General features: G+C 45.3%; 4 protein-coding genes across 5 annotated transcripts in view; 2 read left to right on the top strand and 2 right to left on the bottom strand.

Annotated features, from left to right (window-relative positions):
• The window catches only part of LOC143956045 (uncharacterized), a 296,417-nt gene that overhangs the window by 201,724 nt on the left and 67,063 nt on the right, over positions 1–27,630 (top strand). The gene's annotated exons all lie outside the window — the stretch shown is intronic.
• LOC143955742 (uncharacterized) overlaps positions 1–27,630 on the top strand; it is a 273,000-nt gene that overhangs the window by 200,900 nt on the left and 44,470 nt on the right. The window lies entirely within an intron of this gene.
• The window catches only part of LOC143955331 (uncharacterized), a 30,631-nt gene continuing 5,836 nt past the window's right edge, over positions 2,836–27,630 (bottom strand). The window contains exons 5-6 of the mRNA XM_077465401.1: positions 21,086–22,599; positions 2,836–8,348 (exon numbers count right to left, since the gene is read on the bottom strand). Of these exons, the coding sequence (XP_077321527.1) occupies positions 6,336–8,348; positions 21,086–22,599 (3,527 nt within the window). The 3' untranslated portion in view covers positions 2,836–6,335. The remainder of the gene's footprint in view (positions 8,349–21,085; positions 22,600–27,630) is intronic.
• Positions 8,989–14,961, bottom strand: LOC143955994 (uncharacterized). 2 transcript variants are annotated; one of them, XM_077466122.1, is made up of 5 exons: positions 14,880–14,960; positions 10,737–10,851; positions 9,976–10,536; positions 9,693–9,899; positions 8,989–9,567 (listed from the first exon to the last, which is right to left on the bottom strand). In XM_077466122.1, exons 4-5 carry the CDS (start codon positions 9,825–9,827, stop codon positions 9,364–9,366), a joined length of 339 nt encoding a protein of 112 aa, XP_077322248.1. In that variant the 5' UTR covers positions 9,828–9,899; positions 9,976–10,536; positions 10,737–10,851; positions 14,880–14,960; the 3' UTR covers positions 8,989–9,363. The 2 variants fall into 2 exon arrangements, with proteins under 2 accessions (XP_077322248.1, XP_077322247.1); XM_077466121.1 differs by lacking the exons at positions 8,989–9,567; positions 9,693–9,899 and having other exon boundaries at positions 9,981–10,536; positions 14,880–14,961.

Raw genomic sequence — 27,630 nt, 5'->3', positions numbered from 1 at the left:
CGAGCTCCCGACCCTGTCACCTGGCATCAGCTGACCCGACAGTTACGTTAGGGGGCATTGGGGTACAACCTGCAGAGCCTCCTCCCACTAATCTTCTTTTTTTGCACCACATAGTTTTTATTTCATTTTCAAATTTGCAACAACAAAACCCCCCCCCCCCCAAAAAAAAAAACAACGTCAAAACGCACAAAGCATTCCCACAGAACCACCCCATTAAACAACAACGAGAGCAAAAAAAAGGCACACAAAAGGATTATTCTTTACAAAACCTCACATCAAATTGAATTTAATAGTTTCATTTTTTTTTTGTACATGAGTTTAACACTATAAAGCTAACCATTAAATTTAGTTTAATTACTACCCCCCTTTAAATATCCACCTCTAATGCTGTGTACACACGACTGGACTTTCCGGCAGACTAGGTCACACGGGTTTTCCAACGGACTTTCAGAACGAACAGACTTGGCCACACGCAATCACACCAAAGTCCGATGGAATCGAACGTACGACCGGACTACAATAAGGAAGATCACAGCCAGTAGCCAATAGCTGCCCTAGCGTCGGTTGTCGTCCGGACTAGCATACACACAAACTGTTTTTTTTTTTTTTATTTATAATTGGAAAAAAGGACCAACCAGGCCACAACAAGTACACAATCAAAGCGACCACAGTGCAGGCACAGGAAATAACAGTACAGAGAAAAAAAAAAATCACAGAATACAACATCAGCATGGGTATTCCCTGGTACCTACATTCTACAACCAGTTGCCATGGCTCGGCGTGGCTTCCCCCCGTTTTTTAAGATATGTGAACAGTAATGCCCCGTACGCACGAGCGGACTTTTCGACATCAAAGGTCCGACGGAACAATTCCGGCAGACCAGTCGATCGTGTGTGGGCTGCAGCGGACTTTTGATTTGCAAAAATCCAATAGACTTTACAAATGGAACATGTTTCAAATTTTTCCGCTGGACCCAGTTTCTACTGAGAAATCCGCTCGTGTGTGTGCTAGTCCGACGGACAAAAAAATGACACGAGGGCAGCTATTGGCTACTGGCTATGAACTTCCTTATTCTAGTCCGGTCGTACGTCATCACGTTCAAATCCGTCGGACTTTGGCGTGATTGTGTGAGGCCAAGTCCGTTCATTCGGAAAGTCCGTCAGAACTCTGTCAGAACTCCATCAGAACTCCGTCGAAAGTCTGTCGGACCTAAGTCCCTCGAAAAGTCCAGTCGTGTGTACGCGGCATTAGAGCTCGAGTAAAGCCCTGGAGTGCAGAGTAGAGAGAAGAGAAGCAAGACTAGAAAAAGAAAGTAGGAAGCGGGGAAAATAGGAGGGTAGGTGAAAGAGAGGATCTAGGGGAGGACAGGGGGAGAGGGGGTGGGGGAGGGGAGAACTCACGAACATGGGTGTCTAGTTTCCGTATGGGTAAAGCAGAGCATCCGTACGGTTTTTCATGATACTATTTGCCTTACGGTGGTTGTCCTAGGGGCTCTCTGAGGGCCTGCCCCTCTTGTGAATATTTAAACATATTCCAAAGCTGCCATGTCTTGGAGTATAGCTCCTGTCTATGTTGACTCGTCAGGACGAGGTCTTCCATCTTATTAATATCTTCCACTTTCCTAATCCAAGTATCTAGATTGGGCGGGAGCAGGGACTTCCAAGCAAGGGGGATACATGCCTTCGATGCGTCCACTAAGTGCCGTATCAAGGATTTTTTTATAGGAACGTGTGGGTATGTCGGGTTGCGTGGAGTAGGAAGAATGCCGGATCATTGGGAATTACATGATCAGTGAATTTCTGTAGTATACGGCGGACCTCCCCCCCAGAAACTCTGAAGTCGGGGGCAGGACCAAAAAATATGTAACAGAGTTCCTCTTTTCCTCCCGGTAGCGCCAGCACACATCTACGAACGTATTTTTTGACCAGACTCAAGTCCGTCGGAAAGATTTGAAACGTGTTCTAAATCTAAAGTCCGTCTGATTTTTTCGGCAGCAAAGGTCCGATGAAGCCCCCACACACGGTCGAATCGTCTGACGGATTCGCTCCGTCGGAACCTTTGCTGTCAAAGTCTGGCCGTGTGTACACGGCATAAGGATCCATCTCATTAACTTTTCCTCAGTATCATTAATATGTTCAACTACTTGCTCAGACAAAATTGGAGACTAACCACCAGGACCAAAATTTTCAAAAACATTTTTTTAGGGCTTCCTCTATGTCTATATGTCAATCCCTCCCGTTTTTTAAATGAAGAATTACGCTTTGGACCATTGAGCCACTCATTGACCACGGACCCACTGATCTTCAACAAATGGACCAATATCCCTCTCCCATCGCTCGTCCACCTTCAAGGGGAATAAAGTTAGAAAATCATTCGGCAACAATGCATAACATCTGGATATAAATCCCTTTTGTGGAGACCGTTATAGCCATCGCATTGAACACTGGGGTTTGTTGCCGTCCTATCGCTGAGCCCAGTGCTGTTACAGCATGTTTGAGTTGAATATAGTAAAATAGCATGGACCTAGGGAGGGAGAACTTCACAATCAGTTCCTCAAAAGGAGCACAAGGTTCCATTTCTAAACATATAATGAAGGTGGAGAATACCCTACTTGCGCCATCTTGAGGCTTGTTGGGTTTTAGCCAACTCAGGGTAGTTATGATTCTGCCAAATCGGGCTGTAGCGAGTAAAACTGGTGACTTGCTGGAGCTGCTTAGCTTTGTTCCATACTATTTGGATAAGTCTGCATATGGGTAACAAGCGGTTAGATTTAGCAAAGGCCATAGCCCCCAAGCCAGTAGGCATATCAACCAACACCCCCCCCCCCCCCAGTCGTATACAGGAGAATGTTTAGAGAGGAATCAGAATGCAATTGGAGCTGACCAGCGTCGGGCAACAGATCCTTGCAATTGTGCAGCCAAGTGATAAAGCCATGGGTTGGGCATAGCCAGGCCACCCGCATCCTTAGGTCTTTTGCAGGAGTTCTATCCTCACTCTTCGAAACTTAGTGTGCCATAACCATTGCCTAAAAATAGAGTTCACCTCCTGAAAGACACTCAGTGGTATAACTGCAGGTGTATTGTGCAGGAAGGACAATAACTGGGGCATAAAGATCATTTTTACCAAGTTAATTTTGCCGGCTAAAGGCATGCCAGTGTCTAAAAAGTTTATCTCTGAAACGGCCAAGCAGAGAAGCCAAAGTTGGGCGATTGTGTGCATTGCTGCCTCTTGAGAACTCGAGATGTCCTCCAGTAACAGCATAGCGTCATCAGTGTAAAGCATGACCTTCTACTGCGTTTCCCTAAATTGAAAGCCCACTATGTTACGAGTTTTGTCTGATAGAGGCGGCCAAAGGTTTAATTGCCAGTGTGAATAATAAGGGGGATAGGGGACATTCTTGCCGGGGTACCCTTGCTCAGGGGGAACGTGGTCAAAATCCGCCCTGTCTCTTGAATAATCGCCAACGGGTGATCGTGTAAGCCCTTGTACACACGGGTCGGACATTCCGACAACAAAATCCGTCGGATTTTTTCTGACGGATTTTGTCCGAAACTGGTGTTGCCTACACAAGGTCGGACAAAGTTGTCGGAAAATCCAATCGTTCAGAACGTGATGATGTTTTTTTAGTAATGACGGGACTACGTTCAGGTTAGTAGCCAATAGCTTTGGTCTAGGAATTTGATCTGAGCAGGCGTGGCACTTTGTCCGATCGGAATTCTCTACAGTCCGATCGGATCATGTTGTCGGAAAATTTTATATCCAGCTCTTAAACTTTCTTGGTCGGACATTCCGATGGAAAAAGTTTGATGAAGCCCACACACACACACGGTCGGATTATCCGACAACGCGGTTCCGATCGGACATTTTCCATCGGAATGTCCGACCGTGTGTACAAGGGCTAACAGTTTGACCCATGATGTGAAGACCCTGCCAAAGCCGAATCTAGCAAGGACAGCCCAAATGGTAGACTAATGCCATTCAAATATGCCAAAATATCATCTGGTGTGCAGATTTGTTTGGATTGATACAGAGTGGAGTAAAAGGAGACAAGCTCCAACATGATAAGAGTCTGGGGTAGTGACTAGTCTCCCATCCCCTCTTCGCCAGGCACCAATAGAACCCCCTGAGGTTTGTGCTCTAGCAATTCTGATCAGCAGCCTCTCCCTTAGTTCCCCCTCTTCATAAAATGCCAGTTTCGAGAAGGAACGTTTTTTTGTCTGCCGATGATGAACCACCCCATCTAAAGCATGTTGTGCAGACCCAAGCCATTGTTTATGAAAAAAAAAAAAGAAAGAAAAGAAAGCTTGCAGGGAAAACGTCATTTTTTTGGGCTTTGTAAATGTAAATTTTGCTGCAGCAGGTTCTATACATGATGCGTCACTTTAAAAGTAGACTAAAGGCACTATAGTTAAAGGAATTTTTCATTTTTTATTGTTGCTTTAAGCATCATTAAAATCACTTCTCCTTTAAAAACGATCTTTTAAAAAAAAAAAAAAAATTGCATTGATTCATGTCCCCCAGGGCAGTACCCGGGTCCCCATACCCTGTTTATGGCCAATAGCATGGACTATTGCTTTTTCAAGTTCGGGTCCCGTAGACTTTAAAAGGGTTTGTGGTTCGGTATCTAAAGCATTTTGTGCAGACCTAAGCCATTGTTTATGAACAAAAAAAAGAAAGAAAAGAAAGCTTGCAGGGAAAATGTCATTTTTTTTTGGCTTTGTAAATGTAAATTTTGCTGCGGTAGGTTCTATACATGATGCGTCATTTTAAAAGTAGACTAAAGGCACTATAGTTAAAGGAATTTTTCATTTTTATTGTTGCTTTAAGCATCATTAAAATCACTTCTACTTTAAAAACGATATTTAAAAAAAAAAAAAAATTAGCATTGATTCATGTCCCCCAGGGCAGTACCCGGGTCCCCATACCCTTTTTATGGCCAATAGCATGCATATAAACCTTCAAAGCAGGGACTATTGATTTTTCAAGTTCGGGTCCCGTAGACTTTAAAAGGGTTTGTGGTTCGGGTCCGAACTTTTACCATGTTTGACAGTTGTGGTGCGAAAAGAATCGGGGGTTTTCGACCTACCTCTATCAATGGTTGGTTTAACACTGTTGGTTCAATTAACCACTTTCAGAACGGACCAATTTGCTGGTCAAAGACCAGACCACTTTTTGCGATTCGGCACTGCGTTGCTTTAACTGACAATTGCGCGGTCGTGTGACGTGGCTTCCAAACAAAATTGACGTTCTTTTTTTTCCCACAAATAGAGCTTTCTTTTGGTGGTATTTGATCACCCCTGCGGTTTTTATTTTTTGCGCTATAAACAAAAATAGAGCGACAATTTTGAAAAAAACGCATTATTTTTTACTTTTTGTTATAATAAATATCCCCCAAAAATATATAAAAAAACATTTTTTCCCTCAGTTTAGGCCGATACGTATTCTTCTACATATTTTTGGTAAAAAAAAACGCAATAAGCGATTATTGATTGGTTTGCGCAAAAGTTATAGCGTTTACAAAATAGGGATAGTTTTATAGCATTTTTATTAATACATTTTTATTTTACTAGTAATGGCGGCGATCAGCGATTTTTATTGTGGCTGCGACATTGTGGGGGACCCATCGGACATTTTTGGGACCATTGTCATTTATACAGCAATCAGTGCTATATAAATGCAGTGATTCCTGTGTAAATGACACTGGCAGTGAAGGGGTTAACCAGTGGGGTGGCAATGTAGGGGTTAAGTGTTCCTAGGGGTGTGTTACTAACTGTGGGGGGGGGGGGTTGGGCTTTCATTTAGTGAACACTGATCTCTGCTCCAATCACATGGAGCAGAGATCAGCATCACTAGTTGCTAGGCAGAATGGAGAAATGATGTTTACAATGGCACTTCTCCATTCGGCCGCTCCGTGAGACGATTGCGGGGATGCCCGCGGCGATTGAGTCCGCGGGTCCCGCGACCGGACTCACGGGGGCCCCAACCAGCGCGGGAGCGTGCCGCCGGCGGCGCGCTCCCGATGGCAGGGCGGCAAATTTAAAGGGACGTACATGTACGCCCATTTGCCTGCCCGTGCCATTCTGTCGACGTACATCGTCGTGCGCTGGTCGGCAAGTGGTTAACTTATGTCCCTCAATAACTACTATCAACTGTTTCTTCCATGATGAAGATCAGCCATGGAGTATATCTGAGGTGTATATCAGGGGGTGCTTCTTCCCCACATGTCCAGTAACATTCATATACAAGACATTTCCCGCACTCACTAATACACCTCCAGGGTTGTGTGGGACCCCCTGATGTACGGGAAGACAGGACTTCAGTGAGGAACATTTCCCTCACTCAGACCAGGAAAGTTCATTCTCCTCCGTGTCCAATCTCAGATGACTGTAAACAGAGGACTTCTGTGACGGACAATTCTCATACTCAGGACAGGAAAGTGGCTTCTTCTTTGTGTGAGATCTCTGATGTCTGGAAGCACTGGTCTTATAAGAAAAACATTTCCCGCACTCAGGACAGGAATACGGCTTTTCCCCCGTGTGAGATCTCTGATGACCGGAAAGATGGGACTTCTGTGAAAAACACTTCCCGCACTCAGGACAGTAATAAGTCTTCTCCCCCTTGTGAAATTGCTGATGACTAGAAAGATTGGACTTCCGTGAAAAACATTTTCCGCACTCAGAACAGGAATACGGCTTTTCCCCCGTGTGCAATCTCTGATGATCGGAAAGATGGGACTTCTGTGAAAAACTTTTCCCACACTCAGAACAGGAATACGGCTTCTCCCCCGTGTGCAATTTCTGATGACTGAAAAGATGGGACTTCTGTGAAAAACATTTTTCGCACTCAGAACAGGAATACGGCTTCTCCCCCGTGTGCCAAGACTTATGATGGGAAAGAGCGGACATCTGTGAAAAACATTTCCCGCACTCAGGACAGGAATATGGCTTTTCCCCTGTGTGAGATCTCTGATGTGAGTGAAGATTGGACTTACGTGAAAAACATTTCCCGCACTCAGGACAGGAATATGGCTTCTCCCCCGTGTGCAATCTCTGATGTTTGACAAGATTTGGTTTTTGTACAAAACATTTCCCACACTCGGAACAGGAATACCGCTTCTCACCTGTGTGCAATCTCTGATGGCTGTAAAGATAATACTTATGAGAAAAACATTTCCCGCACTCAGGACAGGAATACGGCTCCTCTCTCGTGTGAGATCTTTTATGTATATTAAGTTTGGATTTAAAAGGGAAACATTTCCTGCACTCAGTACAGGAAAGAGTCTTATCTGTTGGAAGGACGGCACCATCCCTCACAGTCTGAGGTTCCTCGGGATAAGAGGAATACGATGGTCCGGCACCGTCCCGCACAGTCTGAGGTTCCTCAGGATAAGAGGAATACGATGGTCCGGCACCGTCCCGCACAGTCTGAGGTTCCTCAGGATAAGAGGAATACGATGGTCCGGCACCATCCCGCACAGTCTGAGGTTCCTCGGGATAAGAGGAATACGATGGTCCGGCACCGTCCCGCACAGTCTGAGGTTCCTCAGGATAAGAGGAATACGATGGTCCGGCACCGTCCCGCACAGTCTGAGGTTCCTCAGGATAAGAGGAATACGATGGTCCGGCACCGTCCCGCACAGTCTGAGGTTCCTCGGGATAAGAGGAATACGATGGTCCGGCACCGTCCCGCACAGTCTGAGGTTCCTCAGGATAAGAGGAATACGATGGTCCGGCACCGTCCCGCACAGTCTGAGGTTCCTCGGGATAAGAGGAATACGATGGTCCGGCACCGTCCCGCACAGTCTGAGGTTCCTCAGGATAAGAGGAATACGATGGTCCGGCACCGTCCCGCACAGTCTGAGGTTCCTCGGGATAAGAGGAATATGATGGTCCGGCACCGTCCCGCACAGTCTGAGGTTCCTCGGGATAAGAGGAATACGATGGTCCGGCACCGTCCCGCACAGTCGGAGGTTCCTCAGGATAAGAGGAATACGATGGTCCGGCACCGTCCCGCACAGTCTGAGGTTCCTCAGGATAAGAGGAATACGATGGTCCGGCACCGTCCCGCACAGTCTGAGGTTCCTCAGGATAAGAGGAATACGATGGTCCATCTACACTGTGTGGTGCCGGATGGACATTTGAGGTAGTCGGGTTTTCTCCTGGACTATACTGTGTGATGTCCTCATCTTCTACTTTACAGTCTGGAGACAAAGTGAGACAATCCTCTGAGGTTTTCCTCATCTCCCGTCCATCTACTAAAATAGAAATACAAAGATTATTACTAGACATCAGCTGATTGGTTCCCCTAAACCAGGACTCCGCCCACATCAGGCAGCTTTGTCTCTGAGGATCTTACAATTCCCCCCTCAAGGTAACTAGTAAATGGGTCCTCTGATCTCCTACCAGATCATTTCTTTATTCATGGACCTTAGTCAGAGAGGGAGGAAACAACGAGAACTGTCTTCTATAGGAGTGACAGTGATGAGGGGATTATAGGACGAGTGTCCCCTCCCCCTCTATCACTCATTGCCATCTTCCCAACACAAGAAGTCCTGCACTTCCTTATTTAGTCCATGATTTAGTCATGAATAACAGCGGGGCTGAGCCCCACCAGAGGTCAGAGAGTGAGGATGGGGGGAGAACAACCAAGATGAAGACTGGACTGATCCTGAAGACCCCCATCATTGGGTTATTGACTCCTCCCCCATTATCACTTTCTGTTTAAAGCGGAGGTTCACGCAAAAAGTGAACCTCTGTTTTTTTCGGAACCCTCCCCCTCTCCGGTGTCACATTTGGCACTTTTCAGGGGGTGCAGATACCTGTATAATACAAGTATCTGCACCCACTTCCGGGAATAGACTCCCTTGGGAGTCACGCCCTTTGCGTCACCCGCCGCTGTGTTCTGGGAAACACACAGGTCCCAGAACACAGCGGGGACCAGTGAGGCCGCAACGCTTCACTTCCCGATTCCTTCACTGAGGATGGCGGAGGGGGGGGGGGGGGGGCGCCTCCGATCTCCTGAGACTATACAGACATATCCCTCCACCCGGCACAGCCAGCAAATAACAGAGCAAGTAACCCCGGGGGGGATTGTTCTGTCAGAGATCTTGCTAGACCCGGGTATGGGGCAGAAGAACCAAGATACATACCCCAGGTGTCTAGGTCTAGTAACGCCTATGGTGAAATTGATCATTTTGCTGCCAGCTGATCCCCAGAATCTCCATAAATGCAGTCTAGAGACATAAATTGTGTCGGCAGCACAGAGAAGGAAGATTATCGGAGAGAAATCCAGGAATACAAGACGGGGAACACAGCTCAGGAAAGTGACCAGGGGATTACAGGCTGATATCACCCAGCCCCCGCCCTACTCTGGACCAATCAGTGAGCAGTATGGGTGGAGGAATGTATTTAGTGTTAATGACCCACCTGTGCTGATCTCTGTAGGAGTGTCCTCCTCTATAAATGTCCCCGTTATTCCATCCTCCTCCATAGACTGCTGATCATCCCTCACATACCTCTCTTCTTCTTCTGATTTCACCTCAAATTCTATATCCATTGGATCTCCACTCTAAACCAAGAAAATGAGAGAGAATATCATCTGTAAGATAGAAGATTTATTATTGTGACATCACATAGAAAATCCACACGTCATCTCCATAAGTCTTTTTTTTTTTTAAGCTCCGATCCACCAACCTTATAACAGTGGGGGATGGTGTGATCTTCCTGTGTGGAATCCCGGGAATACAGAGGACGGGGACATCTCTCTGGTGGGTTCCTGGTATTTGGTGGCTCCATCATATCCTTGTGTCCTTCTGAAAACTCCTCCATCACTCCATACTCCTCATCCTCCTCTTTATACTCTTCTTTAACGTCAACTTTAGAATCACTTAGGTTTCCACTCTAAATATATAATAAAACATTCACTATAACACACTTGTGTATAGATTACAACTACCAATAATTGTCCCTCATCTACCTGATGATGGTGGGGGATGGTGTGACCTTCCTGTGTGGAATCCCGGGAATACAGAGGACGGGGACATCTCTCTGGTGGGTTCCCATTACTGGATCCATCTGTAGGAAACACACACACTGACTGAATACATTGTTTCTATGTGTTTATCAGATGATGGGGGATCTAGGTGGAGCCTCCGTACTGCTCTCTCCTTTACAATAAAGTCTCCTCTTACCCGGTGATGTGAGGGGCGGCTGATTGTCCATCATGACGTCCTTGTAGAGATCCTTGTGTCCTTCTAAATACTCCCACTCCTCCATGGAGAAATAGACAGTGACATCCTGACACCTTATAGGAACCTGACACACACAATGATACAGTCACCATCCAGACACATCCCTTGTGTGTTACTGGATAATGTCCCACAATTCCCAGAATCCTCCTCACCTCTCCTGTCAGCAGCTCCATCATCTTCTTGGTGACTTCTAGAATCTTCTCCATGTTGTGTCTCTCAGGTTTTAGGGAGTCACATGGAGGCACTGTGATGGTCATATGATCACCGGACTTCACAAGAGGAAATCTCTGTATTGGAGAACCAATAGGAACATCATGTTAGAATCCCAGAATCCCCCTCACCTCTCCGGTCAGGTCTGTGTTTTATTAATAGAGATAAGAGTGATGTCATGTGACCTCCCAGAATCCTCCTCACCTCTCCGGTCAGGTCTGTGTTTTATTAATAGAGATAAGAGTGATGTCATGTGACCTCCCAGAATCCTCCTCACCTCTCCGGTCAGCAGGTAGATGATCTCCAGGGTGAGGTTTAGTATCTTCTCAGTCATGTGACTCCGGTCCTCCTCCATCCTCATTGGTGTGGTCATGTGGTCTCTGCAGGTTTCTCTGTAGATGGATAGTGGAGAATTATCTGGACGGTATTGGTTGTATAATGTTCAGATGGGGATATAAGGGGTTAATAGGTGGGCTGCTCAAATGTGAAAGTACATTGGGTTGTCTTGGGTTCAATTTACAAACAACATTTGTACAATAATTCATGCAGTAAATCCGCATTCTTTTTATACAAGTTTGGCAAATACAACCAGTGGCCACTCCCAGGGTTAAATGGTGGTTTAGGTGTAGGGATGAGCTTCGAGTTCGACTCGAACATTGCCTGTTCAGCAAACAGTGAACAATTTGGGGTGTTTGCGGGAAATTCGAAAAGCCGGAACACCCTGTACAAGTCTATGGGAGAAATCTAAAGTGCTAATTTTAAAGGCTGATATGCAGGTTACTGTCCTAAAAAGTGTTTGGGGACCCGGGTCCTGCCCCAGGGGACATGGATCAATGCAAAAAAACGTTTTCATAACGTCCGTTTTTTCAGGAGCAGTGATTTTAATAATGATTAAAGTGAAACAATAAAAGTGTAATATTCCTTTAAATTTCGTACCTGGGGGGTGTCTATAGTATGCCTGTGAAGGGGCGCATGTTTCCCATGATTAGAACTGTCCCTGCACAAAGTGTCATTTCGCAAGGAAAAAAAAGTCCTTTAAAATCACTCGCGGCTATAATGAATTGTCGGCTCCCGTAATACAGAGAACACCCATTGAAAGTCATTGATAAAAAAAAAAAAAAAAGCATGGGGTTCCACGTTAAATTAAAAAAAAATTGAAGTGGGGTTCCCCCTAAATATCCATACCAGACCCTTTATCCGAGCACGCAACCTGGATCAGATCAGCCATCGCTGGACCCCGGAGAGATGATCATCCGTCGCTGGATAGCAAGAGTGGATTCCCACCGCTGGAATCTTTTTTTTATTTTTAATAAAGGAATTTTTCAAAAGTGTGTTTGTCTTATTTAACTATTTTTTACACTTTCTTTGTGAAATGGTAGGGGTACTTTTGTACCCCCTTACCATTTCAAACAGGGGAGGGCCGGGATCTGGGGGTCCCCTTGTTAAAGGGGGCTTCCAGATTCTGATAAGCCCCCCCGCCCGCAGACCCCCACAACCACCGGCCAGGGTTGTGGGGATGAGGCCCTTGTCCCCATCAACATGGGGACATGGTGCTTTGAGGGGTCACAGACCCCCAAAGCATCCTCCCAATGTTGAGGGCATGTGGCCTGGTACGGTTCAGGAGGGGGGGGCGCTCTCTCTTCCTCCCCCTTCTTTTCCTGCGTCCTGCCAGGTTGCGTGCTCGGATAAAGAGTCTGGTATGGATTTTTAGGGGGAACCCCACGTCATTTTTTTTTTATTTTACACGGGGGGGTTCCCCTTAACCTCCCTGGCGGTACCATTATTTCGGATTTTAGGTGCTAAAAGCGGTACCATTATTTTGCATGAAAATTTGGCGTTTTATATTGTAGTCCTGTAATTCTTAGGAATAACTCTCTTAAATCTGTCCAAACCAGAGTCTAGCAGACATCCCGGGTATGATAAAGTTTGAAAAATTAAATCATAAATTATAATATAAGAAATAATTATAAATAATTGTACCAAATAATAATATAACAATAATAAAAATTATTCAATAATGTAATCACATCAAAAACACTGAAATTTGCTCAGTTGCAGAATTGTCACTGTCATTACTTTTCAGTATTTGATGACGGATCTCCCCACAAATCGCTATCGCTCAATTCTGCGAGTGATTCTAATTTATTATCGCTGTTTTCTAGCTGCTCTAAAATCATTTTTGATGTACAGTGACAGTTTTGGTTGCTATGGACAATCTCCAGTTTCCAGGTATAAAGAACAGCTTTTATTATATAAAACTACATGCAGGACACTGGGCAGACCACTAGGGACAACGGGGATGTGAAATGTTTACATACAGCAATGTAATCTGTAAGATTACATTATACTGTATGTATACTGTGTGTTTCACTTTTTGAATTTGGCGCCGATCTCCGTGCCCGTGCGTCGCAACGCTCGCAGGGCACGGAGATCGCCGATGTGATAGATCGAGCGAGACACGGCTCGCTCGTACAGCGGGGAGACGACGCTGGATCCGAGGGAGAAGGTGAGTATTCCTCCTCCTGGATCCAGCGATGCAGTCCCGAGTCTGACTCGGGGATACCGCTAATGGTATAAAAAATCCACCCCGAGTCAGACTCGGGAAAACCGTCAGGGGGGTTAATATCCATACCAGACCTGAAGGGCCTGGTAATTGAATTTGGGGGAACCCCATGCTTTTTTTTTTTTTATCAATGACTTTCAATGAGTGTTCTCTGTATTACCGGAGCCGACAATTCATTATAGCCGCGAGTGATTTTAAAAGACTTTTTTTCCTGCAGAAATGACACTTTGTGCAGGGAAAGTTCTAAGCTCCAGAAACATGCGCCCCTTTACAGGCATACTATAGACACCCCCCAGGTACGAAATTTAAAGGAATATTACACTTTTATTGTTTCACTTTAAGCATTATTAAAATCACTGCTCCCGAAAAAATGGCAGTTTTTAAAACTTTTTTTTGCATTGATCCATGTCCCCTGGGGCAGGACCCGGGTCCCCAAACACTTTTTTAGGACAGTAACTTGCATATTAGCCTTTAAAATGAGCACTTTAGATTATGAACGTTCGAGCCCCATAGACTTTAATAGGGTTCTAAAGTTCACACGAAGTTTAGGTCTGTTCGCAGATTCTGGTGCGAACCGAACCGGGGGGGGGGGGGGGGGGAGGTGTTCGGCTCATCCTTAGTAGGGAACCTGGAAAAGCACATTTACTTCATCGATCGTCCACTCCCACAGGCTCCTCTGGGTTATGCGGCTCGCCCTCGCAGCCTCTTCTCCCCTATGCTCCAGCAGCCTCAGGTTCTTTGATGTAATCAAAACCAATGCAGAGCCCAAAGTCCTTCATTGGACAGGAAGAGGGACAATTCCCCTCGCTGAATTGTAGGAGAGGAGAGGAGAGGAGAGTGCTGACAGCCGTGAAGCAAACTTAAGTGTTTTTCCTGGTTCCCTACACCGAAACAGCCATATATCCCTTGGAGTGGTGCCGCCCCCCTTATGTAAGGGTTAAATGCTCATTTAGGTGTCGGCCATTGTCCCTTTCCCTGGAGATGGGCTTTAGAAAAATAATTCACACACACGGGTAAATCTGCATTTTTGCTCAGAAACAATCGTAACCCCCCGCCCCCCCCACACACACACACACATTTATGTCAAACCTTATGTGTCCCCTATGAAAGGGGGACTCTTCACTACCCAACATGGTGCAAAGACAACGCTGTAGAAGCTCCTACAGGTCATCAGCTTAGAGAAAACCGGGAATAACGGCTCCACAATTATTCCTCTAACTCCGGGGGTGGGGGGTGACAATGTGCGGCCAACACCCCCCTATGTGATAGTATAGTAGAAGGTCCTCTTTAAGGAGACATCAGAGGTCTATTAGACCCCCTAATATCACCTATGGACGTCAGTGAATCTGATGAAGTTCAGATCGGGATCGATCAGCTTCTTCCCCGACCACAGTGACCGGGGAATGACGGCTCGGAGCCTGGAAGTGATGGGTTCATTCACTGGAGGGGAGATCCGAGAACTGATCACCCTCCACTCCATCCGCCATGCCGGTCCCGGGCCTGCAGGAGGGGTAGAGGAGCCCGGAGTACACGGCGGAGGTAGTCAGGAGTGGGTCTGTGTCTTCGGAGGAAGGGCGTTGAAGTGGCAATTTCAGTACAATCTGAATCTCATCCCTCCTTATAAGAGACTGATGAGGTGATTGGTGGGAAAGGTGACATGTCTCCAATATGAAGAGAATATTCCGGCCCTGTAAGTGGGGGAATGTTCTGCCCCTGAAGGGGGTAATCTAGGTTCCCACACTATATATGTGTGTATCATCATCTGCTGGAGATAAAAGACGTCACAGTGACTATGGAGGAAGAGGACGGACATGACGGGGGGTTACTGGGTGTAAATAGAAAATAAGATCTTATTACCTCCTCTACTGCTTCATTCAGCGACGTCTCCTCAATACTACTTCCTGACTAACCTCTCACCTGGAACTTCCTGTCTGTATCTGACATCACTTCCTGTCTTCCATAGAGACTTCCTGTCTCTATGGTAGAGGTGAGATCACCACCTTGTGGAACTCAGAGGAACTGCAACCCCTGAGAAACATCTGGTAGTGTGAACACGGCCTTGTGCTGTGTGTGTATGTACTGTATATTCTTATAGATGGGGGTCATCTCCACTCCCACCAAGGGGGAGAGAAATATATTACTGCCTAGTCCAGCCTTTCTCAGCCAGGATTCCTCCAAAGCTTTCTAGGGGTTCCTTGAGCAATTAACAATTAATGTCTTTCCATAACAATTGATATCAATGGTCTGTAGGGGCAGTCTTCCTACTGATAATATAAGGGGGTCCTTCTCCCATTGGCCACCACTGTAAGGGACCAGTATACTGACCTCTGATATAAGGTGGTCCTTCTCCCATTGGTCACCAATGTAAGGGACCACTACAATGACCTCTGATATAAGGGGGTCCTTCTCCCATTGGCCACCACTGTAAGGGACCACTACACTGACCACTGATATACGGGGTGTCTTTTTATCATTTTTTATCACATTTTTTTCAAATCTTTTTATTTATTTTATTAAAGCGGAGTTCCACCCTGAAAAAAAACATTTTTACATTATCATAGTCCTTTACTAGTATTAACAAACATTTGGATTAAAAAAAAAAACGATTTTTACTCACCAGAAATGCCCTGTTGCCATGTGGTGGCTCCTAATCTGCCACATTCTGAGTCCGCGGTGCTAATCATCACTTCCTCCCTCGCCTGCGCTCCAGGAAAATGTGAGTCAGTGGGCAGGAGCGTGTCAGAAAAAAATTGCGTTATTTCCCAACAGGAAATGACGCCATTTAAGGCGGATCTGTCTAGGTTTCCAAAACAACGGGACGTGCACCTCTCCATCGCTAATCCAGGAAGAGGTTGCGATCTGGCTTTACATGCCCGCAATCATCATGGCAACGGGCAAAAGAGGATTTTCTAAATCGTAAGTATATATATATATATATATATATATATATATATAAAAAAATATATAATTCATATACACTAGCAAACATATATATATATACACTTTATTTGGGTTGTTAATGAATTATGATGGGATGCCTGTAATAAAAAATTAAAAAATACTGTGGCCGGAACTCCGCTTTAATAAATAAAGAGTCCTGACCTCAAAATGTACCTACTGGAGAAGCTTATCGTTTCCACCACAAGCATGTTGATGCACATGTACCCCTAGTCCCAGACTTCGAGAACTATAACAGAGTTGTAGATAAAAAATAAAAAATAAATCGCCAAAGTGAAGGCAGTTGTGCCAATTAATCCTGTCTTGAAGAACTTGGCCAACTGGGCCCACAGGCAATCTGGACATTTGGGGCAGAAAGCAACATATGAATGGGCAGAGAGGATTGCCTATATCCATGGACATGAGGACATGACTCTAAGCCCTTGTACACACGGTCGGATATTCCGACGGAAAATGTCCAATCGGATCCGTGTTGTCGGATAATTCGACTGTGTGTGGGCTCCATCGGACTTTGTCCGTCGGAATATCCGACCGACAGCGTTTTAGAGCTGGGCTATAAAATTTTCCGAGAACATGTTCCGCTCGGACTTTGTCCGATCGTTTGTAGAGAATTCTGATCGGACAAAGTGCCACGCATGCTCAGATCAAATTATGACACCAAAGCTATTGGCTACTAGCCGCAACGTAGTCCTGTCGCAAGGCACGAACGTCGTCCCGTTCCGAACGATCGGATTTTCCAACAACTTTGTCCGACCAACACCACTTTCGGACAAAATCCGTCAGAAATAAAATCTGACGGATTTTGTTGTCGGAATTTCCGACCGTGTGTACAAGGGCTTATAGGGAACTGTACAGTGTGTGCAGAAGTACGACAATGGCCATTGCAAAAGTACTCAACTAGCTCGCTTTAAGAGGGGTGAGAGGCCTGCAGAGATCTGGCAGATTGACTTCATCGGGTTCCTTGCCCCGGGGGAAACAATGGACTGAGATATCGTTGCACTGCAGTGGACACCTATTCAGGACTTTTGCTTGTTCGTCCTTGCAAACATGTATATCAAGCCGCAAAACTTCAACTGCTCCAGAAACTTTTCATTGCTTAAGGTCGTCTCAAACAAGTCCAAAAGTGACAACGGCTCACACTTCACTGGATCAACAGTACAGCAGTGGGCCAAAGATTCTGGAGTGTACTGGTTGTGCCACATCCCATACCAACCACAGGCAGCTGGTAAGATTGCAAGATACAACAAGCTATTGAAGGACCAGATGCACAAGCTTACACCCACACATACACTAAGGGGTTGGGATCGGGTCCTCGCACAGGCAGTCATGTTGTTAAATTCTAGGCCAATAGCCAAAAGCACACCATATGAGAGGATGGTAGGGGCCGGGGCATAGATTCCAAAGCTGAAGTGCAGAGTTGAGTGTTTATGTAAGGTTCCTGAAAGAACAGGGCTTAATAGATACCACGTTACTGCTTCCCATGACATAGGAACCAAGAGTGACATATCTGAAGCTGAAGCCTATCTAGGAATGAGAGGAAATCTGTCAGGAAGGGTTGAAGTTATATTTGCATTGGGAGATGAGCTTCAAGACAGTGGCTGGGACTCTGACTGGTTAATGGATACTTCTCAGCAAGAGTGGAAAGTGAGGCTACATAATATCGAACCTTCCAACATAAACAGCAGTGATCTTCTGGAAAATATCAGTATATTTCCTCTCCTCCCTATTGATGTTCTTTGGGAGGGTCAGAAGTGGGTACAGGTAGGTGGCAAAGTGTTGGTCAGATATCCAGGCAAGAAGCCAGTTAGAGGAGAGATTGTAGCGGAAGGGGGCGGGATCTACTGTTTATGAATTATTAGAAGGAACAGATAATCCACTTTGTTTTCCACTCCACGGGCTGTCTCCGATTTGATCCATAGGAAGAGAAAAGTGGTTTCATGATGGACAGAATAATGGAAGGCTACAAGAGCTGTGGAGAGCAAGGCCTTTGATGCATTACAAGCCTGGACTTGTTTCTAAAGAACTTTCGAATGGACTTTCTAATGAACTTTTAGCCAAAGACTGAAACACCTTCTCAGTGACAGAAAAATGGGAGGGGTTGCATTCAAGGAAAATGTATGTGTAGAATGAGTTGTTAGTAATGAAGAGATTTTGTGTGTGTAGTCTGAGAGAAAGATCAAGGGCGGAATGTGTTGCATTTGATTTGAGTATATATTATCTAGATATATTTATTCAATTAATTCTTTTCTCCATCAGATTAGCTTTCACAGGAACAGAATCAGGTTTTGTTTGAGGCTGTTTAACTAATGTTTTAGTAATGAATACATGCTGTCCTTAACCACTTACAGACCGGACCAATTTGCTGGTCAAAGACCAGACCACTTTTTGCGATTCGGCACTGCGTCGCTTTAACTGACAATTGCGCGGTCGTGCGACGTGGCTCCCAAACAAAATTAACGTCCTTTTTTTCCCACAAATAGAGCTTTCTTTTGGTGGTATTTGATCACCCCTACGGTTTTTATTTTTTGCGCTATAAACAAAAATAGAGCGATAATTTTGAAAAAAACGCATTATTTTTTACTTTTTGTAATAATAAATATCCCCCAAAAATATATAAAAAAACATTTTTTTCCCTCAGTTTAGGCCGATACGTATTCTTCTACATATTTTTGGTAAAAAAAATCGCAATAAGCGATTATTGATTGGTTTGCGCAAAAGTTATAGCGTTTACAAAATAGGGATAGTTTTATAGCATTTTTATTAATAATTTTTTATTATTTTTTTTTTTACTAGTAATGGCGGCGATCTGCGATTTTTATTGTGACTGCGACATTGTGGGGGACCCATCGGACATTTTTGACACATTTTTGGGACCATTGTCATTTATACAGTAATCACTGCTATATAAATGCAGTGATTCCTGTGTAAATGACACTGGCAGTGAAAGGGTTAACCAGTGGGTGGCAGTGTAGGGGTTAAGTGTTCCTAGGGGTGTGTTACTAACTGTAGGGGGGTTGGGCTTTCATTTAGTGTACACTGATCTCTGCTCCAATCACATGGAGCAGAGATCAGCGTCACTAGTTTCTAGGCAGAATGGAAAAATGTTGTTTATACAGCATTTCCTCCATTTGGCTGCTCCGTGAGACGATCGCGGGGATGCCCGCGGCGATCGAGTCCGCGGGTCCCGCGACCGGACTCACGGGGGTCCCGACCAGCGCGGGAGCGCGCCGCCGGCAGCGCGCTCCCGATGGCACGGCGGCAACGAATATTGGACGTACATGTACGCCAATATGCCTGCCCGTGCCATTCTGTCGACGTACATCGTCGTGCGCTGGTCGGGAAGTGGTTAAAGAGTGGGAACTGTTGACAGTTTCAGCAGTCCATTGTCTCTACAGCTACAGTAAACAAGTATGTTTTCTGTTCTTTGGTAACTATGGTAAACAGCCTGACACATAAAACGGGTTGTCAGGCATAAGCTAGGGGGGCCACTCAATCATGCATTAGAACCAAGGACACTCGAATCTGTTCCAGCCAAGAAGATGATGCCCTGATCCCCAGAAGCAATGGAGATCATGAACATACAGTAACCGGAAATTAAGTAACTTCTAAGCATATTTTTATTGCGTATACACCATAGTTTATGCTTATTTGCTAGGCATCTCGCTATAGATATCTGTCGGTTTTGTATTGTATTCCTAATATTGTAATAGTTTTGTATGTACAGCATTGTTTTAGAGTAAAAGCACATTTACACACTGCCGAGGTCTGAGTTTCCTTGTTTATACCGCAAAGTAACCTTGCTAGATAGACACAACCAAAACAGGGGGTTATAAGTAATTCTTTAGCAAAAAAATACTGATAGTAACAAAATGTGTCAGAAAAGGAGCGGGTCTCGGGGTCCATCCATACAAAAATGTGGCGTAGCCGTTCTCCCGGTGAAAGTGCGTGTACATTCGTTCTGTGTGGATGGGGGGGTAAAAGATGAATGCTACAATCATTTCCCAACCGTGCCGAATTCTGCCCCCTAATTTAATAAAAACAATCATTTCCTATGACTGTCCGCAACATCTAGCGGCCATAATTTTTTCTGAAAAACCTTAATCGTAAAAATAACGAACTAACACACTTTGTCCAATAGCTGGAGCCTGAGAATATAAAAAAAAAAAACCACTGTATTATATAAAACATGGCGAATATTTGTCACGGCTGGGGGCATGTGCGTCACATTCGTTCAACTTTCTTTCTTTATTTTATTTTTTTTAAACAGACCTGTAAGTGTTTGTGAAATCTTCCACCACAAAATGTACTCAGCCAATGAGAGGTAATGACTCCATTTTTATTTTAAAGGGCCTAGAGGGCCGCCTTTTAAGTGGTGGGGTTAACGTTTTTTGTCCTGGAAGACGACTTGAGAAAACAGACCTCTTGCAAGAGTTTACACCACAAAATGTACTCAGCCAATGAGAGGTAATGACTCAACTTTTTCCTAACGGAATTCAGTGCTGTTGAAGGTTTTGTGACAGATAAAAGAGCGTGTCTGTCCACGGACTCCATTGACCGGCTAACATTTATCAAAATGAATCAGTCCTAGATTAGCAGCAGATATTAAGCCCCTTATGTTGATGTCGCTGATTAAGTGTTAATGGGATCTCAAATCTCTTCAAGACATCTAGTGGCCATAATTTTTTCTGAAATACTGCAATCAGAAAAATAGCAAAATAGTACATTATGGCCAATAGATGGAGCTGATGAATATAAAAAAAACACAGAATTAAATAAAACACGGCGAAAGTTTCCACCACAAAATGTACTCAGCCAATGAGAGGTAATGACTCAATTTTTATTTTTATCCTGCTATCAATGGCCAACACGGTACAACACTTCGTCCATGTCTTTGGTGATCTCTGAACTCCTTATCAACTGTTTCTTCCATGATGAAGATCAGCCATGGAGTATATCTGAGGTGTATATCAGGGGGTGCTTCTTCCCCACATGTCCAGCAACATTCATATACAAGACATTTCCCGCACTCACCAATACACCTCGAGGGTTGTGTGGGACCCCCTGATGTACAGGAAGACAGGACTTCAGTGAGGAACATTTCCCTCACTCAGGACAGGAATACGGCTTCTCCCCGTGTGAGATCTCTCATGTCTTTCAAGGCTTGATTTACGTGCAAAACTTTTCCCACATTGAGGACAGGAATACGGTTTTTCACTGGTGTGAGATCTCTGATGTCTGGAAAGATTGGACTTCTGTGAAAAACATTTACCGCAATCAGGACAGGAAAGTGGCTTCTCCCCCGTGTGAGATCTCTGATGTTTGGAAAGACTGGACTTATCTGAAAAATATTTCCCACACTCTGGACAGGAATGCGGCTTTTCCCCCGTGTGTAATCTCTGATGTGTGTTAAAAGCGGACCTATCTGAAAAACATTTCCCACACTCAGCACAGGAATATGGCTTCTCCCCAGTGTGTAATCTCTGATGTGTGTAAAAACTGGACTTATCTGAAAAACATTTCCCGCACTCAGGACAGGAATATGGCTTCTCCCCCGTGTGAGATCTCTGATGTATGTAAAAACTGGACTTAACTGAAAAACATTTCCCACACTCAGGACAGGAATACGGCTTCTCCCCCGTGTGAGATCTCTGATGTGTGTAAAAAGTGGACCTATCTGAAAAACGTTTCCCGCACTCAGGACAGGAAAACGGCTTCTCTCCCGTGTGTAATCTCTGATGTGTGTAAAAAGTGGACTTATCTGAAAAACATTTCCCACACTCAGGACAGGAATAAGGCTTTGCCCCAGTGTGTAATCTCTGATGTCTGGATAGATTGTGCTTCTGCGAAAAACATTTTCCGCACTCAGGACAGGAATACGGCTTCTCCCCCGTGTGAGTTCTCTGATGTATGGAAAGACTGGTCTTGTCTGAAAAACCTTTCCTGCACTCAGGACAAGAATACAGCTTCTCACTCATGTGAGATCTTTTATGAACATTAAGACTGGATTTAGTATAGAAACACTTCCCACACTCAGGGCAGCAATATGGCTTCTCACCTGTGTGGGATCTTTTATGTACATTAAGATCAGATTTCAAACGGAAACACTTCCCGCACTCAGTACAGGAATACCTCTTATCTGTTGGAAGGACGGCACCGTCCCGCACAGTCTGAGGCTCCTCGGGATAAGAGGAATACGATGGTCCGGCACCGTCCCGCACAGTCTGAGGTTCCTCGGGATAAGAGGAATACGATGGTCCGGCACCGTCCCGCACAGTCTGAGGTTCCTCGGGATAAGAGGAATACGATGGTCCGGCACCGTCCCGCACAGTCTGAGGTTCCTCAGGATAAGAGGAATACGATGGTCCGGCACCGTCCCGCACAGTCTGAGGTTCCTCGGGATAAGAGGAATACGATGGTCCGGCACCGTCCCGCACAGTCTGAGGTTCCTCAGGATAAGAGGAATACGATGGTCCATCTACACTGTGTGGTGCCGGATGGACATTTGAGGTAGTCGGGTTTTCTCCTGGACTATACTGTGTGATGTCCTCATCTTCTACTTTACAGTCTGGAGACAAAGTGAGACAATCCTCTGAGGTTTTCCTCATCTCCCGTCCAGCTACTAAAATAGAAATACAAAGATTATTACTAGACATGAGTCATCTTCCCAACACAAGAAGTCCTGCACTTCCTTATTTAGTCCATGATTTAGTCATGAATAACAGCGGGGCTGAGCCCCACCAGAGGTCAGAGAGTGAGGATGGGGGGAGAACAACCAAGATGAAGACTGGACTGATCCTGAAGACCCCCATCATTGGGTTATTGACTCCTCCCCCATTATCACTTTCTGTTTAAGGTTCTAAAGTTGGAGAATATTATCACATTATTATCACCATGTAAAAGTTGTGGAGAAGTATAAAGCAGGGTTAGGTTATGTAAAACAATCTCCCAAGCTATTACCATCTCACGGAGCTCTGTTCAATCCATCATCAGAAAATGGAAAGAGTATGGCACAACCGCAAACCTACCAAGACATGGCCGTCCACCTAAACTGACCGGGCCGGGCAAGGAGAGCATTCATCAGAGAAGAGCCAAGAGGTCCATGGTAACTCTGGAGGAGCTGCAGAGATCCACAGCTCAGGGGGGAGAATCTGTCCACAGGACAACTATTAGTCGTCTCTCCACAAATCTGCCCTTTATGGAAGAGTGACAAGAAGAAAGACATTGGAGAAAGAAAGTCATAAGAAGTCCTGTTTGTAGTTTGTGAGAAGCCATGTGGGGGAGGGGGCAGCAAACATGTGGAAGAAGGTGATCTGGTCAGAGGAGACCAAAATTCTACTTTATGGCCTAAACGCAAAACGCTATGTGTGGGGAAAACTAACATCGCCCATCCCCCGAACACACCATCCCCACCGTGAGACATGGTGGTGGCAGCATCATGTGGTGGGGATGGTTTTCTTCAGCAGGGACAGGGAAGCTGGTCAGAGTTGATGGGAAGATGGATGGAGACAAATACAGGACAATCTTAGAAGAAAACCTGTTAGAGTCGGCAAAAGACTTGAGACCGGGGCGGAGGTTCCCCTTCCAGCAGGACAACGACCCGAAACATCCAGCCAGAGCTACAATGGAATGGTTTACATCAAAGCATATTCATGTGTTAGAATGGCCCAGTCACAGTCCAGACCTAAATCCCATTGAGAATCTGTGGCCAGACTTGAAAATTGCTGATCACAGACGCTCTCCATCCAATCTGACAGAGCTTGAGATATTTTACAAAGAAGAAGAATGGGCAGAAATGTCCTCTCTAGATGGGCAAAGCTGGTAGAGACACCCCCAAAAAGACTTGTAGAGAAAGGGGGTTCTACAAAGTATTGACTCCGGGGGGCGCCATACAAATGCCCCTCCCCCACACTTTTCACATATTTATTTGTATCATTTATGATTTTCCTTCCACCTCACAATTATGTGACACTTTGTGTTGGTCCATCACATAAAATCCCAATAAAATACATTTATGGTTTTGGGTGTAACATGAGAAAATGTGGGGAATGTCAGGGGGTATGAATACCCTGAGCAATTTTCTAGCAATAAATACAGATTTTAACTTGTAAGCAACAAGTGTCAGAAAAAGGTTTAGTCTTTATGGTGTTTAAACTGATCTCGTTTACAGACCGAAGTACATTCCTTTGATCTAAGAACGAAATGTTACTTTTTATAGTAATCTGCAATGTTGAGATAAAACTTGGCAGACTTTTTTTTTTTTGGTCAGAGAACTCTCTGCACTTGTTAGATGGAATCGGGAAATGCGGTTTTAAGAGATCGGGAAGGGGATAGAATCGCAATTTCGATTCTTAATGATTAATTGTGCAGCTCTAATATATATACATATATGTGATAAAATCAAATGAAATGATGAAATAAAGTGCACAAAATTCATGCAAATAATGGTAAATATGGTCCGAGACACACAAAACGGAAAATTTATATCAAATACTTACTGTAATTTTCCTTTACTGATGGACTCCATGGCAGCCTACGTATGGGTTAACCCCGCCTCTCCTACCTCATAGGACTCCACTCCCATAAATCTTTGCTTCTGGTCAGAGACCACGTTCCGTAACTTAGCCTACTCCAGCAAATGGGAGGGAACTCCTGCTGCCATGGAGTCCATCAGGAAAGGAAAATTACGGTAAGTATTTGATATAAATTTTCAGTTTTCCTGACAGACTCCATGGCAGCCTACGTATGGGAAATGACTAGCCATACACACCCGGGTGGGCAATTGCTGGATAAAGAAAAGAAGGTTTAATTGGCACCGTCAACAGATAAGACATTCACACCAAAATTAACTGAGGATAAGGAAGCCGGTTCTACACAATAGTGTGTCATAAAAGTATTAATTGACGACCATGAGGCCGCTTTACAGATCACTTCCGGGGAAACGTGACGGGAAGCTGCCCATGATGTAGAAACGCTCCTAGTAGAATGAGCAGTAACCGCTTCTGGGGGAGCCAGACCCTTAGCCTTATATGCCCTTTGGATAGCTTGGACAATCCAAGATGCTATAGTTCTTGAAGAAGCACGTAAACCTCTGTTCTTCCCATAAAAGTAGATGAATAAGTGGTCGGAATTCCGGAAAGGAGCTGTGGCTTCTAGGTATTGCTTTAAGACTTCTCCGACGTCCAGCGGATGAATATTGGAGTCTTCATCTGCCTGGAAAATTGGAAGGACAATTTCCTGATTTTCGTGAAAAACAGTTGTTACTTTCGGATTTGAACCTAACATAGGAATCAGGACTGCCCGATCTGGGAAAAAAGTGAGAAATGGCTCCTTGCAGCCTAGGGAACTAATCTCAGAGACCCTTTTGGCCGATGTTATGGCCACAAGGAAGGCAGTCTTAAGAGAGAGATCTTTAATAGATGCTTGACCCATATGCATTTCTGAGAAAAAATCCAAGACGAAAGGAAGATCCCATTTTGGAAACCTCTGCTTTCTCTGAGGTCTGAGTCTTCTTGCTCCTCTGAAAAACTGCCTAGTGAGAGGATGCTTGGCCCAGGAAACACCTGAAAATGCAGAGATCGCAGAGACCTGGACCAGCAAGGAACTTACAGATAGTGACAAGTCTAGACCCTTCTGAAGAAAACCGATAACATCTCGTATCTTCGGATCTCTACATGAGCCGTTGAATGTAGACACATAGTCCGCAAATTTTGCCCAAATCCTCTGATAAACTTTGTTGGTACCTGGTCTTCTGGCATTTAGTAGAGTAGAAATGGCTGTATCAGGACAGCCTAATGCCTCCAGCCTTTCCCTTTCAAAAACCAAGCCATCAGATGAAGCTGAGATGGGCAAGGGTGATAGATTGTTCCCTGTGACAAGAGGTCCGGCCTGAGAGGGAGCGGAACTGGATCCTGGTAGCGGAGTTGTAACAAGAGAGGGAACCATGGTCTGTTGGGCCAGTATGGAACAACCGCTACTACATCGACTTCTTCCCACCTGAGCCTGGACAGAAAACGGAGAATGACTGGAACCGGGGGAAAGGCATAAGCCTTGTGGAACCTCCACTGGTCCGTCAATGCATCCACTCCGAATGCCTGGGGACAACGACATCTCGTGTAATACTTCTCCAGCTTGAAGTTGCACGGGGAGGCAAACAGGTCCACCTCTGGTAGAACTCCCAGAGACAGAACCCAGTTGAACACCTCGATGTGGAGAGACCACTCGTTGTTGTCCAGAGAAAATCTTGATAGAAAGTCCGCCTGGACATTTTGAATTCCCGGAAGATAGACTGCCGTTAGATTCAACAGATTTGACTGGGCCCAAGTCATGATTGGCTTTACTTCCCTCAGTAAGGAAAGACTGCGGGTGCCCCCTTGTCTTTTGATGTAGGAAACAGCCGTCGTATTGTCCATCCTTAGAAGGACTGAGGATCCTGATGTCAGATGGAGAAAGGCCTGTAAGGCACGGAAGGGGCCCGAAGTTCCAGCACATTTGAGACTACCTTCTGGGACGGGAAGTCCCACATGCCCTGGGCTACTTCCGACAAGCATAGAGCACCCCAACCTCTGTTGCTGGCATCCGTTGTCACCGTTATCCAGGAGACCGGGGCTATTGAATGGCAATTCAGAAGATTCTTCTGCTGTAACCACCAAGGAAGACTCTCCCTCATTGAAGGGGTTATCCGAACCAGATGATCTCCGGAGTTCGGATCCCACTGCTGGAGAAAGCCCCTCTGAAAGGGACGCATTCTCCATTGCGCCCACTTCACCATTGGAGCTGTGGCCACCATGGTACCTATTATCATCATACACTGTGAGGCCCTGAGAAGGGGAGATGACATTGCAAGATAGATTCTGTCGCGAATCACCGGAATCTTCTCTAGAGGTAAGGAGATTGTACTCTTTACTGTGTTGAATCGGGCTCCAAGAAACGTTAAGGACTGGGTTGGAATTAGATGACTTTTCTCCTTGTTCAGTAGCCACCCGAACTCCGTGAGGGTAGAAATGACCTGGTCCCGATGTGCCAAAAGATGGTCTCTGTTTTGAGAGAGTAAGAGCAGATCGTCCAAGTAATGGTGTAAACGAATCCCTTTGACCCGGATTAGAGCTACAATGGCCAGTAAGAGCTTGGAAAATACTCGAGGCGATGTTGTAAGCCCGAATGGGAGACATGTAAACTGAAGGTGCGTTTGACCCACTGCAAAGCGGAGATACTTCTGAAACTCCCTTGCGATCGGAACATGAAAGTAAGCGTCTTTCAGGTCTATGGAAATAAGCCAATCGCCTGGTTGGATCGTCTGGCGTATTGTTAGCAATGTCTCCATCTTGAACCTTTCTTTCTTTATAAATGTGTTCAGGTGTGTTAGATCGATGACCGGCCTCCAGGAACCACTCTTCTTGAGGACCATGAAAAGGGGGGAGTAAATGCCTTTGAACCTTTCCTCGGTTGGAACCTGAACGGCGGCTCCTTGGGCCAACAGGGAATCTGTATAAGATAGGAGAATTTGTCTCTTTTCTTCTGAGTGTGGCAGAACCGTCGGAACAAATCGGTGTATGGGTGGGCTGCTGAACACCCAGGAATGGCCCGTTGACACTGTTTTGATTGTCCAATAGTCTTTGACTGAGGCTGCCCAGACGTGCTGGAAAAGGAGTAA

The sequence above is a fragment of the Lithobates pipiens genome, unplaced genomic scaffold, assembly GCF_037356315.1.
Source record: "Lithobates pipiens isolate NorthernLeopardFrog02 unplaced genomic scaffold, aLitPip1_a1.2 Scaffold_35, whole genome shotgun sequence".
Classification (NCBI taxonomy): domain Eukaryota; kingdom Metazoa; phylum Chordata; class Amphibia; order Anura; family Ranidae; genus Lithobates; species Lithobates pipiens.
Note: the sequence above shows the minus strand (reverse complement) of the source record. Positions and strands in the feature narration are given on the sequence as shown.